Source organism: Anopheles coluzzii, chromosome 2, assembly GCF_943734685.1.
Source record: "Anopheles coluzzii chromosome 2, AcolN3, whole genome shotgun sequence".
Classification (NCBI taxonomy): domain Eukaryota; kingdom Metazoa; phylum Arthropoda; class Insecta; order Diptera; family Culicidae; genus Anopheles; species Anopheles coluzzii.
Window position 1 is genome coordinate 7,971,075 of NC_064670.1, and position 12,358 is coordinate 7,983,432.

General features: G+C 52.4%; 1 protein-coding gene across 11 annotated transcripts in view; it reads right to left on the minus strand.

Moving 5' to 3' along the window:
- LOC120947859 (tensin-2) overlaps nucleotides 1-12,358 on the minus strand; it is a 109,196-nt gene that overhangs the window by 10,126 nt on the left and 86,712 nt on the right. For 10 of the 11 annotated variants that reach the window (XM_049606322.1, XM_049606328.1, XM_049606325.1 and 7 more), the window contains 3 exons: nucleotides 11,529-12,068; nucleotides 11,313-11,375; nucleotides 6,522-7,650 (listed from right to left, as the gene is read on the minus strand). In XM_049606322.1, the coding sequence (XP_049462279.1) occupies nucleotides 6,522-7,650; nucleotides 11,313-11,375; nucleotides 11,529-12,068 (1,732 nt within the window). The remainder of the gene's footprint in view (nucleotides 1-6,521; nucleotides 7,651-11,312; nucleotides 11,376-11,528; nucleotides 12,069-12,358) is intronic. The other variant, XM_049606326.1, reaches the window with a different exon arrangement.

The following is a 12,358-nucleotide window of genomic DNA, read 5'->3' on the forward strand; positions in this document are numbered from 1 at the left end:
GAATAGACATAATTTTTCCGATTGTGTATCGTAAAACCGTTCCAATTATACTTCAATCCTAACGTAAGCGGCAAGAGCACGTTCCGTGGTACAGTTTGTTGGTGAACGGCTTAACAACACGCCCGTAGTACGTTCGATACTCAAGTCAGCCAACACTAACGGACAGAAGCAGAGAAATCTCTCAAGACGAGGAAGATCATCAATATCGTACGGTCCAACAACGTGTGTGTACAATCACGTACGCGATCATCTCGCGTCCTTCGAGGTATATCTGTCCGGGCTACGATCGCAATCTCACAGCTGCCCCGCATCCAAGGACTTGTTTGCCAACCGGATGATACGGCTGGAAGCACTTGTGCATCGCGCGCAGAGAGCAGTGTGTCACTTCCGCTTCATTCCCAGCTTCCAGCCATCGTTTGTGCGTTCAAGAGGTCTTTACCTAATTTGGCCAGTCGCTTGGCTGTTTGGAGGTTAACCGGAACGACGAACCAGCGCCGCCCCAGCACTGCAATATCTAATCAAGGAAGGTGTACACAGTCACAACAACACTACACTTGCTCGCTCTCCCGATCGCGCCATGCTCTGCCATGCAAGTGTTTTACTTTTGCGTTCAAGGATGTTCAATGACCGTAAGGGACAAGTGTGTCCGAAGCGAACGGGGGGAGCGGGAGGAAAACTGAAGGTCAGACCGTGCCGCGTGTAATGTGCGTGCAGTAGAATTTCTCGTCCTCTTCTCACTTTGCAGAGACAAACGCTCGTCGTGATTTACACTGGCGCCAGGGCAGATGTGAGTCAGTGTTTTCTATAATTAAATGACCATAAAGCATGCATGATACCCACATTGCTACCCGTGTATCTAGGTTGCGATTCCCTTAAATGAGTCCCGCAATGGCCCATTTGAGGTGTAATAGGGGTAGCACGATTTGAATGGGATCATTGAGATCCCCATATACAGCGATTTAAGCTGATTGGTAGTAATGCAATTCCCCGGACTCGTCTCGTTGACTTGGATGGAGCGAGGTACGCGCCAAAGCCAATAGACGTTGCAGTTTATGTACCTATTAAACGTTATTGCTATTTGACGTAATAGATGTGTTGTCCCCAGGTGGTGGTCAGTTGACCAACCGAGCGTTACAAAACGGCTCTAGGGCAGTGGGAAAATCCGATCTGATGCTTAACGTCAACCAGTAGGGGGAGGCGGGAAATCGATCAAAAACGCATCAGCCTATTTAGCATTTACCAATTTAATTGGGCATCGACGCAACGCAATCGATAAATCGTCAATAGACGTCCCATTTTAGATGGCAAAACAAGGGGAGTGTTTTTGTCCCAGATCTCTGTACGACGGTCCGAGATTAATTCGATTAAAATTGTGCCAATAATAAATGCCTATTGTGCAGCGGCCTACACAGACTCTTACGAGAGGGGGTTGAAGCTGGTGCGCTCTGACGGGACTGCTATTTCCTGAAGACCTTGGGACGCAAATACCAGTTTCTTGTTTGGGATTGGAGCAAATTAGTCGCTTCTTTAATCGAATGCCGCGGCGGCACAGGTTACCACAAGGCACACGAGAGCAGCAGTCTCAGCTCAATGTCAAACTGAGACGCGTTCATTGAGCCTGTGCTGCGAGCCTAGTGAGCCGCTCCAGAAGAACCCATTTTCCATCCCGCCGGATGCCCGGTTGACCCTGGCGCTGGTCCGGGTGGCTAGTTTTTCACCCCGTGCACCGATTGGCATACTCAGCCGGGAGCTGGCAGGACCCGTTTGTCCACGGGAGCAACATTTGATGACAGATGGCGCCTGGCGAAACACACTCTCACACAAACAGACACACACACACGACAGCGCGCGCAAGGGGAAGTTGGAGTTACGAACGTATCAAGCACAGTCCGTTGCGTTACGATCACTCTTCGGCTTACCGTGCGCGCGCCACCCCTGAACTAGTCCGCCTGGTCGGTGGGGATAATATAATGCGCGCGTCTCCACCCGCAGCAGCTCCGAAGCGCTTTTGAGACCGAATCTCACGTGAGTTTGGTATGTAACCCATCCTCCTATTGCTGTTCTTGGCTGTTGTTTGGCGCCCTTCCGCGTGCCCATACACACCACAATGTGATGCCCATAAATAATAATAAAATCCCCGCAGACTGTGTGTGTGCGAAGGAGGGAGGAAAAATGGCAACCCGAAACGGGTCACAACACCGACGTCGTGTGAGAGTTGGAGCGCTTTCAGGAGATCGAATTAATATCCGAAATCCATTTTTGGGCAAAGCTCGGGGCACGGTGCGGCCGTGTGTCGCCCTCGGAATGTTTCCTCCTATGCCACCCGGGGCACGATCTCGGCCTCGATCGAGTCGAATAAATCCCCCATTCCTCAGGATATCCTCCTCCTTTCCCATCAATAACAACAAAAAACTGAAGGTATCGTCCACGGTGACCTGTAAAGTAAACTAGACGAGTTCGAGGTCTCTCCTCGTTACAGGGGCGGGCGCGAATGATTTACTTCTGTTTGACGTTTTGCTTAGCGCGCAAGTGTGTACGTATCGCAAAAGGGAATTGGTTACACACGACGACGCACCGCAACTCCCTCCGAAACGAATCTGTGTTTGCTGGAACTGCTCTTCGCCGCCGAGGTCTTCGATAAGAAAACAACAACCTCCCCTCCAGAGACAATGTATCTCCAACGAGGGTGCTAGCTGTCCAACGGCTTGGATGCAGTTGTTTGCGCTGTGCGCTTTTAGCAAGTGATGTAACCGCACTGCACTGTGTTTAAACGACCGTGCTGCTACACAAAGTGTGTACCTGATCTTTGCACGCTGATTGCTTTGCGTGTACCCCACTTGCCGGCGAGGATGTTATCATTCGCTGCAGGTTAAGTGGGCTACAAATGTTGAAGTTGGTATTACTATGTGGTGCTTGTCCCGCTTTGGTGTAATGTAAGACTGGCACAGAAGGGAGCTTTTACAGAACATTCTACAAATCTATCCTAAGCGACCTTGTCCTAGCATTCCTGGGCACCGTAATAATACTGAAATTCCTCCAAATCCCTTCGAAAATGCTGCAAACGGCATAAAGATTTGAGATTATCGGTCGGCTTACCCTGTCAATAGATAAAGGGATGCAAACATCCGACACACCAAAACAAGTCGCCGCCGACGTCTTGTGCCAAAAGTAAGGCGCGCTTATCAGCTTTGTCCGCCGGGACAGGAAACCAGACAAATGGGGATGGATTTGTTTGTGCAGTTAATTTGCTTCCTGTGTGTGTGTGTGTGTATGTCTTTGGAGCGTCCAAATCTTGACGACTTGATGCTTTTAGTATTCAAATTTTGTCCCACAACTCACCTTGCCGCTGCTGAGAGGGTGTTAATGATGAAGGAAAAGGCGCCTCAGAAACCCGCTCAACATATGGCACGGGTTTTTTGAAGCGGTCCGAGTAAAGTTCAACAACCAATACTAGTCGTTTTTTTGCAAAACTTGTGTCACGTCCCCAAGATATCTTGGCTGTGGAGGCGTTTGTCAACTACACAGTGAAACGACCCACACAGACCTGTTCGGTCAACTTCCGATGGCACTGCTAATGGCATGTCAGCGTTAAACAATCGATATACAACGGTGGTGGATGAGGGTTATAACACAGCATTCATTGCGTCTCACACACATAGGAACTCCCGCCAGCTGTTTGAGGTCCAGGCACGTCATCGTTTCCGATTCCGAACATTGATTATAGTCGGATCGATCGGCAACTCGGTGGCGTGTGCTTGGTTGCGTGGGGCGATAGCTTGCCCGCGGCAAGAATTATCGATGGACATATTTAGAATTTTTATGAATGAATTCTAGCCAATGCCAAGGTGAAGTAGCGGACGCGGTTGAAGTTTGCTGCGGCGTGGGATGAGCGTCAACGATCGTGGCAATGTGTGTTGCCCATTTCCGGACAAACGGGGATCAGCGTGTGTGTGTGTCAATCTTTGAGCAACAAACTGAGCAACAGAGGTGCGCGCTTTGGCTGTTGTGCACAGCTAATTAACAGGAAACCTGTTTCCAACCTTTGTGTTTGTCTCTTCGGTGTGTTTTTTCTTCTTATTTGGGGCCGCAAAAGAAGTGCATACACAAAGTGCAATTGCTCTCTTGTGTCCTCTGGTACAAAGGGAGGAGTCGCTTTTTGTTTTATTACAAAACCCCCATTACCCTCGATGCATCACAAAAACAACAAAGAAACGCATGGGATGTAAGATGCAAATATCACTTTGAGCAGCGGACTTGGAGCTGTGCACTTGGTCCGTTTGCAATCGCGCCTACAGCGCGCCTTTGCCTCAAGCGAGCCGGTTCGTTCAACCTGCCCTGGCAGCCTTTCGCTAATGAGCCGATTTCGACAGCTTTTATTTCGTACGTTGGAGCCACCGAACGTTAAGGTGGTGGTTCTCTGCGCTACTCAGCCTTAGTCTTGGGTGGACCGGTCCTATCCAATCAGGCTGGAAAGCCCAAACCGAGAGTGTGGGCGCACGGGTAAGAGCGAAAATCGACATCGCCGCGTGCACGAAGAATTGCTTGGACTGCATGATGTCATGCAAAGGTGGATGATTTTTTTTTTGCTGGTTTTGGCCCGCGAAACACTCAGTCACTCAGCTGCCTGAGGAGAAGATAAAAGTTCGGGACACTTATCTGGTTGATGCAGGAGCGCGGGTGCGTCACCAATTGCAGTGCTTCTCAACGGATGTTTTACCGTTTTTTGCTTTGAAGTTTTCTCATTTCTATTCCTATCAAGCGATTTAAATCTATCAACAAACGTCCAACCTTCCGCTTTTTTAGGTACGCCCTCACCCCGATTCGATTCGCCCTTCGGGTGCCACCCACCACCACCGCCACACGTGTTTTGATATGTGGCCAAAAAAACACGACCACGCTTGTGCGCGCGGATCGGATCGCACAGTTCTTCGCACAGCACAGCCCCAGCCCACTTGCACGTTTACCCGTGCGCATGTCTCACCGGACGCGCGCTACTCTACTTGCCCTTAAACGTACCGCCCACACGGAGCCGTATGGCGGCCGCATACGGGCAGTGCAAAAAAGGCACCAAAGTAGCCGCCGCCGCCGCCGCACCACAAATGTTTATTCTTCATCATCCATCCAAAACGAAACTCCGTTTCGGTCAGTCCTCGGCTGCCAGCAACCGTGCAGGGAGCTTCCGGTGCGATGAAGGGAATCGCGAGGGGAGATCCACGAGCCTGAGGGAGGGGGCCATTTGACTAACCTTGAATTTAACGTAAGCAGAAAATTTCAAAAACTAGCGCACTCAGGGTTCTTCTCTATTTATAAATTTCGCCCCGCAGCGAGCGATTCCGCCCCAAAAAAAAGAAGGGCATCGAGTGGCGCTGTGGGGAGGATGGGATCGTAAATAGTTCACCCCATCTGTTGGGGTCCTGCCCATCCCTCCCCTGCCATATGCTTATCATGGTTGGAAGATGGTTTGACGCAATTTAGTCTGGCGCGCGCGCTGCTGATGGTTTTGTTGGCGGCGCACGATTCGCTGTTTGGCAACATTGCGAGTTTGGAAAAAAGACTATTCGCTTTGCTCTGGGGTGCTGTATCCTTCCGGAGAGGAGCAGGGTCAAGATGGAAAGTGAAACTTCTGTCAATTACAGCCGCTCGGGTGCGGAGGACGTCCCCGTGTCGTGGCAGTGATCCTCGCGCCAAACCAAGATCCCGCAGGTCGTGGCAATGATCCGCGCCCGATGGTACCGGTGCGTCGGTATTTTTGGAACGCAAGAGACGCCACACACTGGTGGATGGATGTGTTCGTCCCAGCCCGCTGTGCTGTCCAGTGTCTACATGCTGGTGTAGAGTTCACATGGCCAAGGTGCACGGCATGGCAATGGTATTTCCGCTCCGACTTTTAGACCAACAGACACACGCACACCTGCGTTCCAAAGCATCCGTCCATTACTCATGCACCACGTGAAGAGATGTAAACCATCCCATTGGGAGGACGTGGAGCTCTCGGCGTGTGTGGTTCACTCTACCTTCATGGTCTAAGGTTCTAGTAGCGTGTCACGGCTCACAGACACAGTTGAAGGTGCTTTTGCTTGGCGGTTGTTGTTACGATTCGCATAAATTAATGAACTCTTCACCTCTTTGCCGTCACGCTAATCAGCACACACTGTGTCCTACTGTGTCCACTGTTTATATACCACATGGCCACATACCACCACACCGGTGGGCCACACAACCCCTCTCAAATGCAATGAGACCGATCTATTTGTCTGTTTTGTTTCTTTTCGCACTGCACGTTGTGTATATCACCTTGAAAGATCCACCCCCAACCCCCTCACACACACACACACTGTCGGCATCTACCGCTGTAGACGGCGCGAAGGTCGGGCTTTTTCAATTTCACACAAATTTAATTTTAGTATCCTTTTGCCTCCCGGATTTACCGGGGGTTCAATGTTCTGGTCACAGAAAAACACACACACACCCTTGGGTTGGTGGGGTATCACTACGAGAGCACGGTTTCCGGTTGCACTTACCCTTCGTTGGAGAACTGGCGTCCAAAGCTGCCGTCCATCGTGTTGGAGCGCTTTAGCGGTTCGTGGGAAGGGTAGCCGTTCGGAGTCCCAGCGCCGCCGCCGCCCTGCGTTGTGACCGTTTTCACCGTGTGATGCTGCTGGTAGGTCCATCGGCCATCTCCGCTGCTGTTGTTGTTGATGGTGTCACTGACCATCATGCCACCACCGGGCGACTGATCGCCGATGGTGTACTTTTCACTGAGCACTTTTTCGCGCCGTTCGCGCAGCATCTCCTCGAAGTCGTTGCGGGGCAGGGTGCCGGCGGTCTTGCGGGACGCGGTCGGTGTCCCGAGCGCCTTCCGCACCATCGACGGGCTGGACAGGCCCGACTGCATCTTGAGCATGGTGGCGGCCGGCGGCTGCTGCGGCGTCCCGGTCGCCGGTATGTTGCCGTACGTGAACGGGCGCGAGTCTTCCCGCGCGTGGTACGGGATCTGGGCAACAGAGCCGGTGCCGCCGTGCACCAGCAGATCGTCGTCGTCGTCCGAGGTGAACCGTTCCGATGCTCCCGTGGTCGACCGCGCTGGTCGAGGGTACGCAAGCGACTGATGCTGGTGGCGCTGCACGCTCATGATCAGCTCGCGCTCGGCTGGCGTCAGATTATTGTTATTTATATTTTGCAGCTCGCGTTCGCGAATCGTGCCCGCTGCTGCCGCTGCTGCGTACGACGGGCCACTCAGCAGTGGCGTCTCGCGGCCACTCTCGCTCGGCGGTGGCGTGAGCGTGGTCGTCGTGCTGGACGTTTCGTACATGAGCAGCTCGCGCTCCTTTGCGGCCGCCGCCGCCGCCGTGGCTGGCGAGTAGTCACTCACGGCTGTGAGTGGGGTGCGCGAGCGGGCGTCCTCGCGCTGCGGCAGCTGGGCCGAGTGCGAGCGCTTGATCGTGTCGGTGTTCGTGTTGACGAAGTGATCGTTGGGATTCTGATGATGATGATGATGGTGGTGGTGATGATGTTGATGCTGTTGTTGCTGCTGCGGCTGCTGCGATTGATGATGATCTGTTTGGTCTGCTTTTTGGCCAACGTCCGGGATGCCCTGCACGGTGAGCATCATATCGGACAGCAGGTCGTCCAGCTCCCGGTGGCGATCATCTGGAAAATAGACGCAACGAAAATAAACAGCATAAGTGGGGAGTTAAGCCAACAGCTTCGCACGGAAAGAAATGTAGATCTGAGGAATTGGAACTTCAAAGTCTTGAAACTAATGTAAGAGTATTGTGCAAGATATTGGGCACTTAGGTATCTCTTCAAATTTGCTCTCAAAGACTTCTTCTTCTTCTATTTGGCATAACGTCCTACGCGGGGACATGTCGGTCTATATAGGCTTTCGAGACTTAATTCATTACCACGCAGCCGGATAGTCAATCCTTGCTACGAGGGGACGGGTCCATTCTAGGCTTGAACCCATGACGGGCATGTCATTGAGTCGTCCGAGTTGACTTATGTACCACGGGACCGCCCAAAAGCTTGAGATGCTCTCAAAGCCATCTAACTCCATTACCAAAACTTTGAAATCTATCTGAAGCTCAATGTACCTGCGTCCAATTTTTGCACCTCAACAAGAATTCAAATTGAAGTTGACAGGTTAATTGGAAGCTTGGTAGATTTCCTCCCCTCCTTTGTTGCCTGCGTTTTTGCGACAATAATCCGGCGTGTAACGTGTGGGTTGAGACAAAATGAGACATTTTTGGTCCTCGCCAAACTCCCACCTTTCCAGCAATGCGGAGTAACACCTCACTTATGAAATCGGGAGCTTGCCGTCGCGATCAGGTCCCGTACGAATATGCCCTTTTCGCTGGACGCAAGTCACCGCCGTCGTGTGTACCTCGCCGGGTGTGAAAGATTTTCGAACTCCCGTACACACTTAGGCTTAGGAGCGGCTCCTCCCAAGGAGGGGGAGCTCGATCACCAAAAAGAATCCGTTGACTATATTGGCCGTTTGCGCCGCGAGCGCAATCAGGGACGGAAAACGATCCAAAAACGTGTGTCAACCGTGCAACCCGGGGGCCGTGGTATGTACCGACCCGGGGGGGAGAAGCGAGCGCATTCGAGGCGAGTCTCGCTCCAAAATGGATAAGATGGAAAAGACCACGACGGGATTGCCATTTACACCTTAGCGCGGTGCTGGGGACACCCACCGCTTACTGAGCCGGCTTTCGAAACTCGGCAGCGACACACACACACACAACATTGCGGCTTTTCACACACTGCCCCAGCCCAGCCGCCACTGGATCACCTGTCTCGGCAGTGGTACAAGATACATGTAATTAAAAATCGTGAAATTATTCCAAATATGTGTGTGAACGATCAAAAACGGAGCGAGAGAGAGAGCGGGACGGGCCAGGACAGCAGCTAGAGAGATGTTCACATAATCGATGCGACTACACCGTCGCACACTGTCACTGACCACCTCTGTACTGGGCGAGAAAAATGGAAAAATTGTATCTCCAACACCAAAAGTGCACCCGGATCTTTGCCGCGGTACGTCGGTACGAAAAAAAAAGGTGAGAAACTATGCGCGAGAAAAAGGCCCTAAACAAGCTCTAGTGTGTGTGTGTACGCGAGCGCGCGCGTACGTGGATTCGCTCGTCAAAACTTCATTCCATCGGTGCGCCCCGCTGCAGGATGAATTAATTTATGCTTTTTGGTGTTGGGCCGCTGTCGCTGACGGTCTCGTTATGGACATTGCGTTAGGCAACCCTTGCGGTGGGATGACGGGCGGGTGACAGACGATGAAAAGTGTTGACTTTTGATGGATGAAATGCAGTGTGGAGTTCATATATTGTGTTTGTTTGTTCAAACTGTTGCCGTTAACGATACACAACTGCTTGGGAATTGATACGTTTTAATAAAAAATGTCCTAAATAGAGCGGCTTAAAAAATCGGAACATTGTGGTGTGATGAATTAAGGCCTAAACTGACATCCATTACTCTTTCTGGTGTCATTTTTTTGTGATACGGCCATCGGTTTAATGTAATACAGAGAAAAGGCTAACAAGAAAGGGATACATTCAATGCATCTATGCGATCCCCATTAAACACTTTTGGTGCCTGAGCTTGCAAAATGATAATAAACAGGCATGGAAAAAGGGCCTTGCCCACAAAACTTTAATAATTCATGAACTGTGAACCATCTGGACCCGTGTTCGGACGTGGCTAAAGTTACGATTTACTTCACAAAAAATGACAACCCAACACCGTTCCCCCAAACGCGGTTGGAAAAAAAGCTAAGCGACGAACCATTTTTCCTATCAATTTCACTTTCTTCCACGCCTCGGTCCCATAGATTGACGGTGCAGGCATGCACATGCGAGACTGCAGCAACAAATATCACTCAATCACGCCTTTAGCCCGTTCCCATTCCCTTCCCAAACGACACGACCGACGACCGAGGACAATGCTTCACAAAAGGTGTTTATCGGGTGGCAATGATCGACACCCGGACTCGAACCATGCATTGCGGGGCACTCCGGGCGAAGTTCCGTCCCAAAAGCGTATGCATAGGTGAGAACGGGGGGGAGCACGTGCAGGAGGCGCGTGGTGCACGAAGATTGGAGAGCAAAAAATGAAAGCCCGCCAACCGGTACCACCAAACACCATGCGCGCCCGGTGCATTCCATTCCATTGGCGAAAATCTGCCCCGGCTTGGCGTGTAGTAGCCGCCGCGGCCACCACCACCACCACGCCACATTTCCAAGAATCGATGAAAATCAACGCGGAAATAGGTGACATCTTTTTCCCGAGCACGAAACGGAAGGTGTCTCAGGGCCACGGGCCAAGGAATGGAAATAAGGACGCAGGGCGGCTTGTGTCGAAACTGTATCGGCACAGTTAAGCTGTAAAAGGCGCTGACTTCTTTCTCCCGATGCGGTTCTCTGTAAGCGACCGTTGCAGTGCACGGTCGCGATGGGCTTTACTGAGATTGATTTCTCTTATCGATCGTTTACCAGGCGGCTGTAGGGGCCGGAACCGTTCGAAGGGTGGAAGGGTGGACCACACGATCATGAAAGGTGTAGTTACATAAATGGACGTACGAGATCATCGGCTTGGCTTTGAGGAAAGGTGGGCCTTGCTGTATGCCCCTGGTGAGAATACGTGTGTACTTTGGAGCCGAGTACACGGGCCCCCTCCTCGGTAGCTCCTCCTCGGAAGGCTCAGTGCCGGCCAGACAAGCTCCCATAAACGGCGACGCCGGAGACACCAGTGCAGAAGATACATATGCCAACATCCTGCTGCTCTCCCGCGTAACCAATGTACCGGGAGCTGGTAGAGACGGCCTCGGTGCCTGAAAGTCTTTCACCGTCCGGCCGAACTCCTCCACCATCTACTGTGTACCCCATGTTCCCTGCTGACATCCACCTGAGCCGTTGCCGAGGGAACACTCTCCTTTCAGTGTCGGAAAATGGAAGCTTGATTTGAGAAGGGTTTTGAGCGCTAACCACATTGAGGCGTCCCTTTATGGCGATGACCAGCTTTCTGGCCGCGCGCTCGCGAACTTGCCCCAACGTGCGCTCCCACTGGAATCTCTCTCGCTCGCGTGTCGTACTGCAAACAAATCCCTTGGAAGACCTTCCCAATCATCCGGAGCAGATGCTGGAATCTTCCCCCTTGTGTGTGTGCGTGTGTATCTCATGTGTGGAGAAAATGCAACGCAGCAGCAGCGGAATGTACGTCCTCTCTCTCTCTCTCTCTCTCTCTCTCTCTCTCTCTCTCTCTCTCTCTCTCTCTCTCTCTCTCTCTCTCTCTCTACCTACCTTGCGGACTAGCTTGGGGGCTTGGAAAACTTGACGGCGAAACGCTGGATCCCTGTACGCGACCTGAGAGCGGTCCGAATGTCCCAAAAACGATGCAGAAAAGAGATGGAAAGAGACAAGAACACGGCGTGCGCCAGTGATTAGAGAGGAAGGCACACAAAACCACCCATTCGCTTGTCCACGCGAGGAGGCTTTTCGTCAACGCAAACAACTTACGATTAACTGGGCCACTGCTCGAGATGCCCGAGTCCATGGACACCGTCAGCGGACTGCGCACCGACTCGCGGCCATCGACCTGCTGAGCGGACGGTGGTCTCGCTTTCGTACCGCCGGACGTCGCTAGTGTCGCTCCGGGACTGCCACCATCGGGTACGGTGGCGACACCCGGGCTGGCGCTCTGGTACGAGCTGTAGCTGCTGTTCACGCTGACACTATTGCTCGCACTCGACACGGCCCTAACACTCCTGTCCCCGAACGCTGGGCTGGCGGCGGGTGGCGGTGCCAGCGCAAACGGTACCGGCGTACTGCGGGGCGTCCCGTTCTGGCTGAGATAGATCGAGTTCGGCGTCTTGGAACGCTCCGGCACCGGGGGCGGTGGACCGTTGCCGTTCAGCAGCAGCAACGACTTGCTGCTGCCGTTGCTGAACTCGGCCGGCGGCGAGATGAGGTGCGTCGTTGCAGTCGGCGACTTGGGGCTCTTCAGTATCGTCGCGTACAGCGATCCATCCAGCGGACCCTGCGTATGGCCGGACTCATCTGGAGAGTATAGAGAACGAAGGCGAAAATGGTTGTTCACTCGCAGGTTGGAATAAAGCACACACACACACGTATATACAATTGCACAGAATGAACACACACACAGACACACTGCTAACTATGTTAATGGAAAGCTGTACGAATGGTGCAAGATTACACGCCCGGGAGGACCTGCTGGACGAACCCGCCAACGAACACTGACCCGCGCGACGCTCGCGATGGATCAAAACACACTACACATCATTATTGTTACACCCGACGACCTTCTGGTGCGTGTTTTTCCCTCCAAC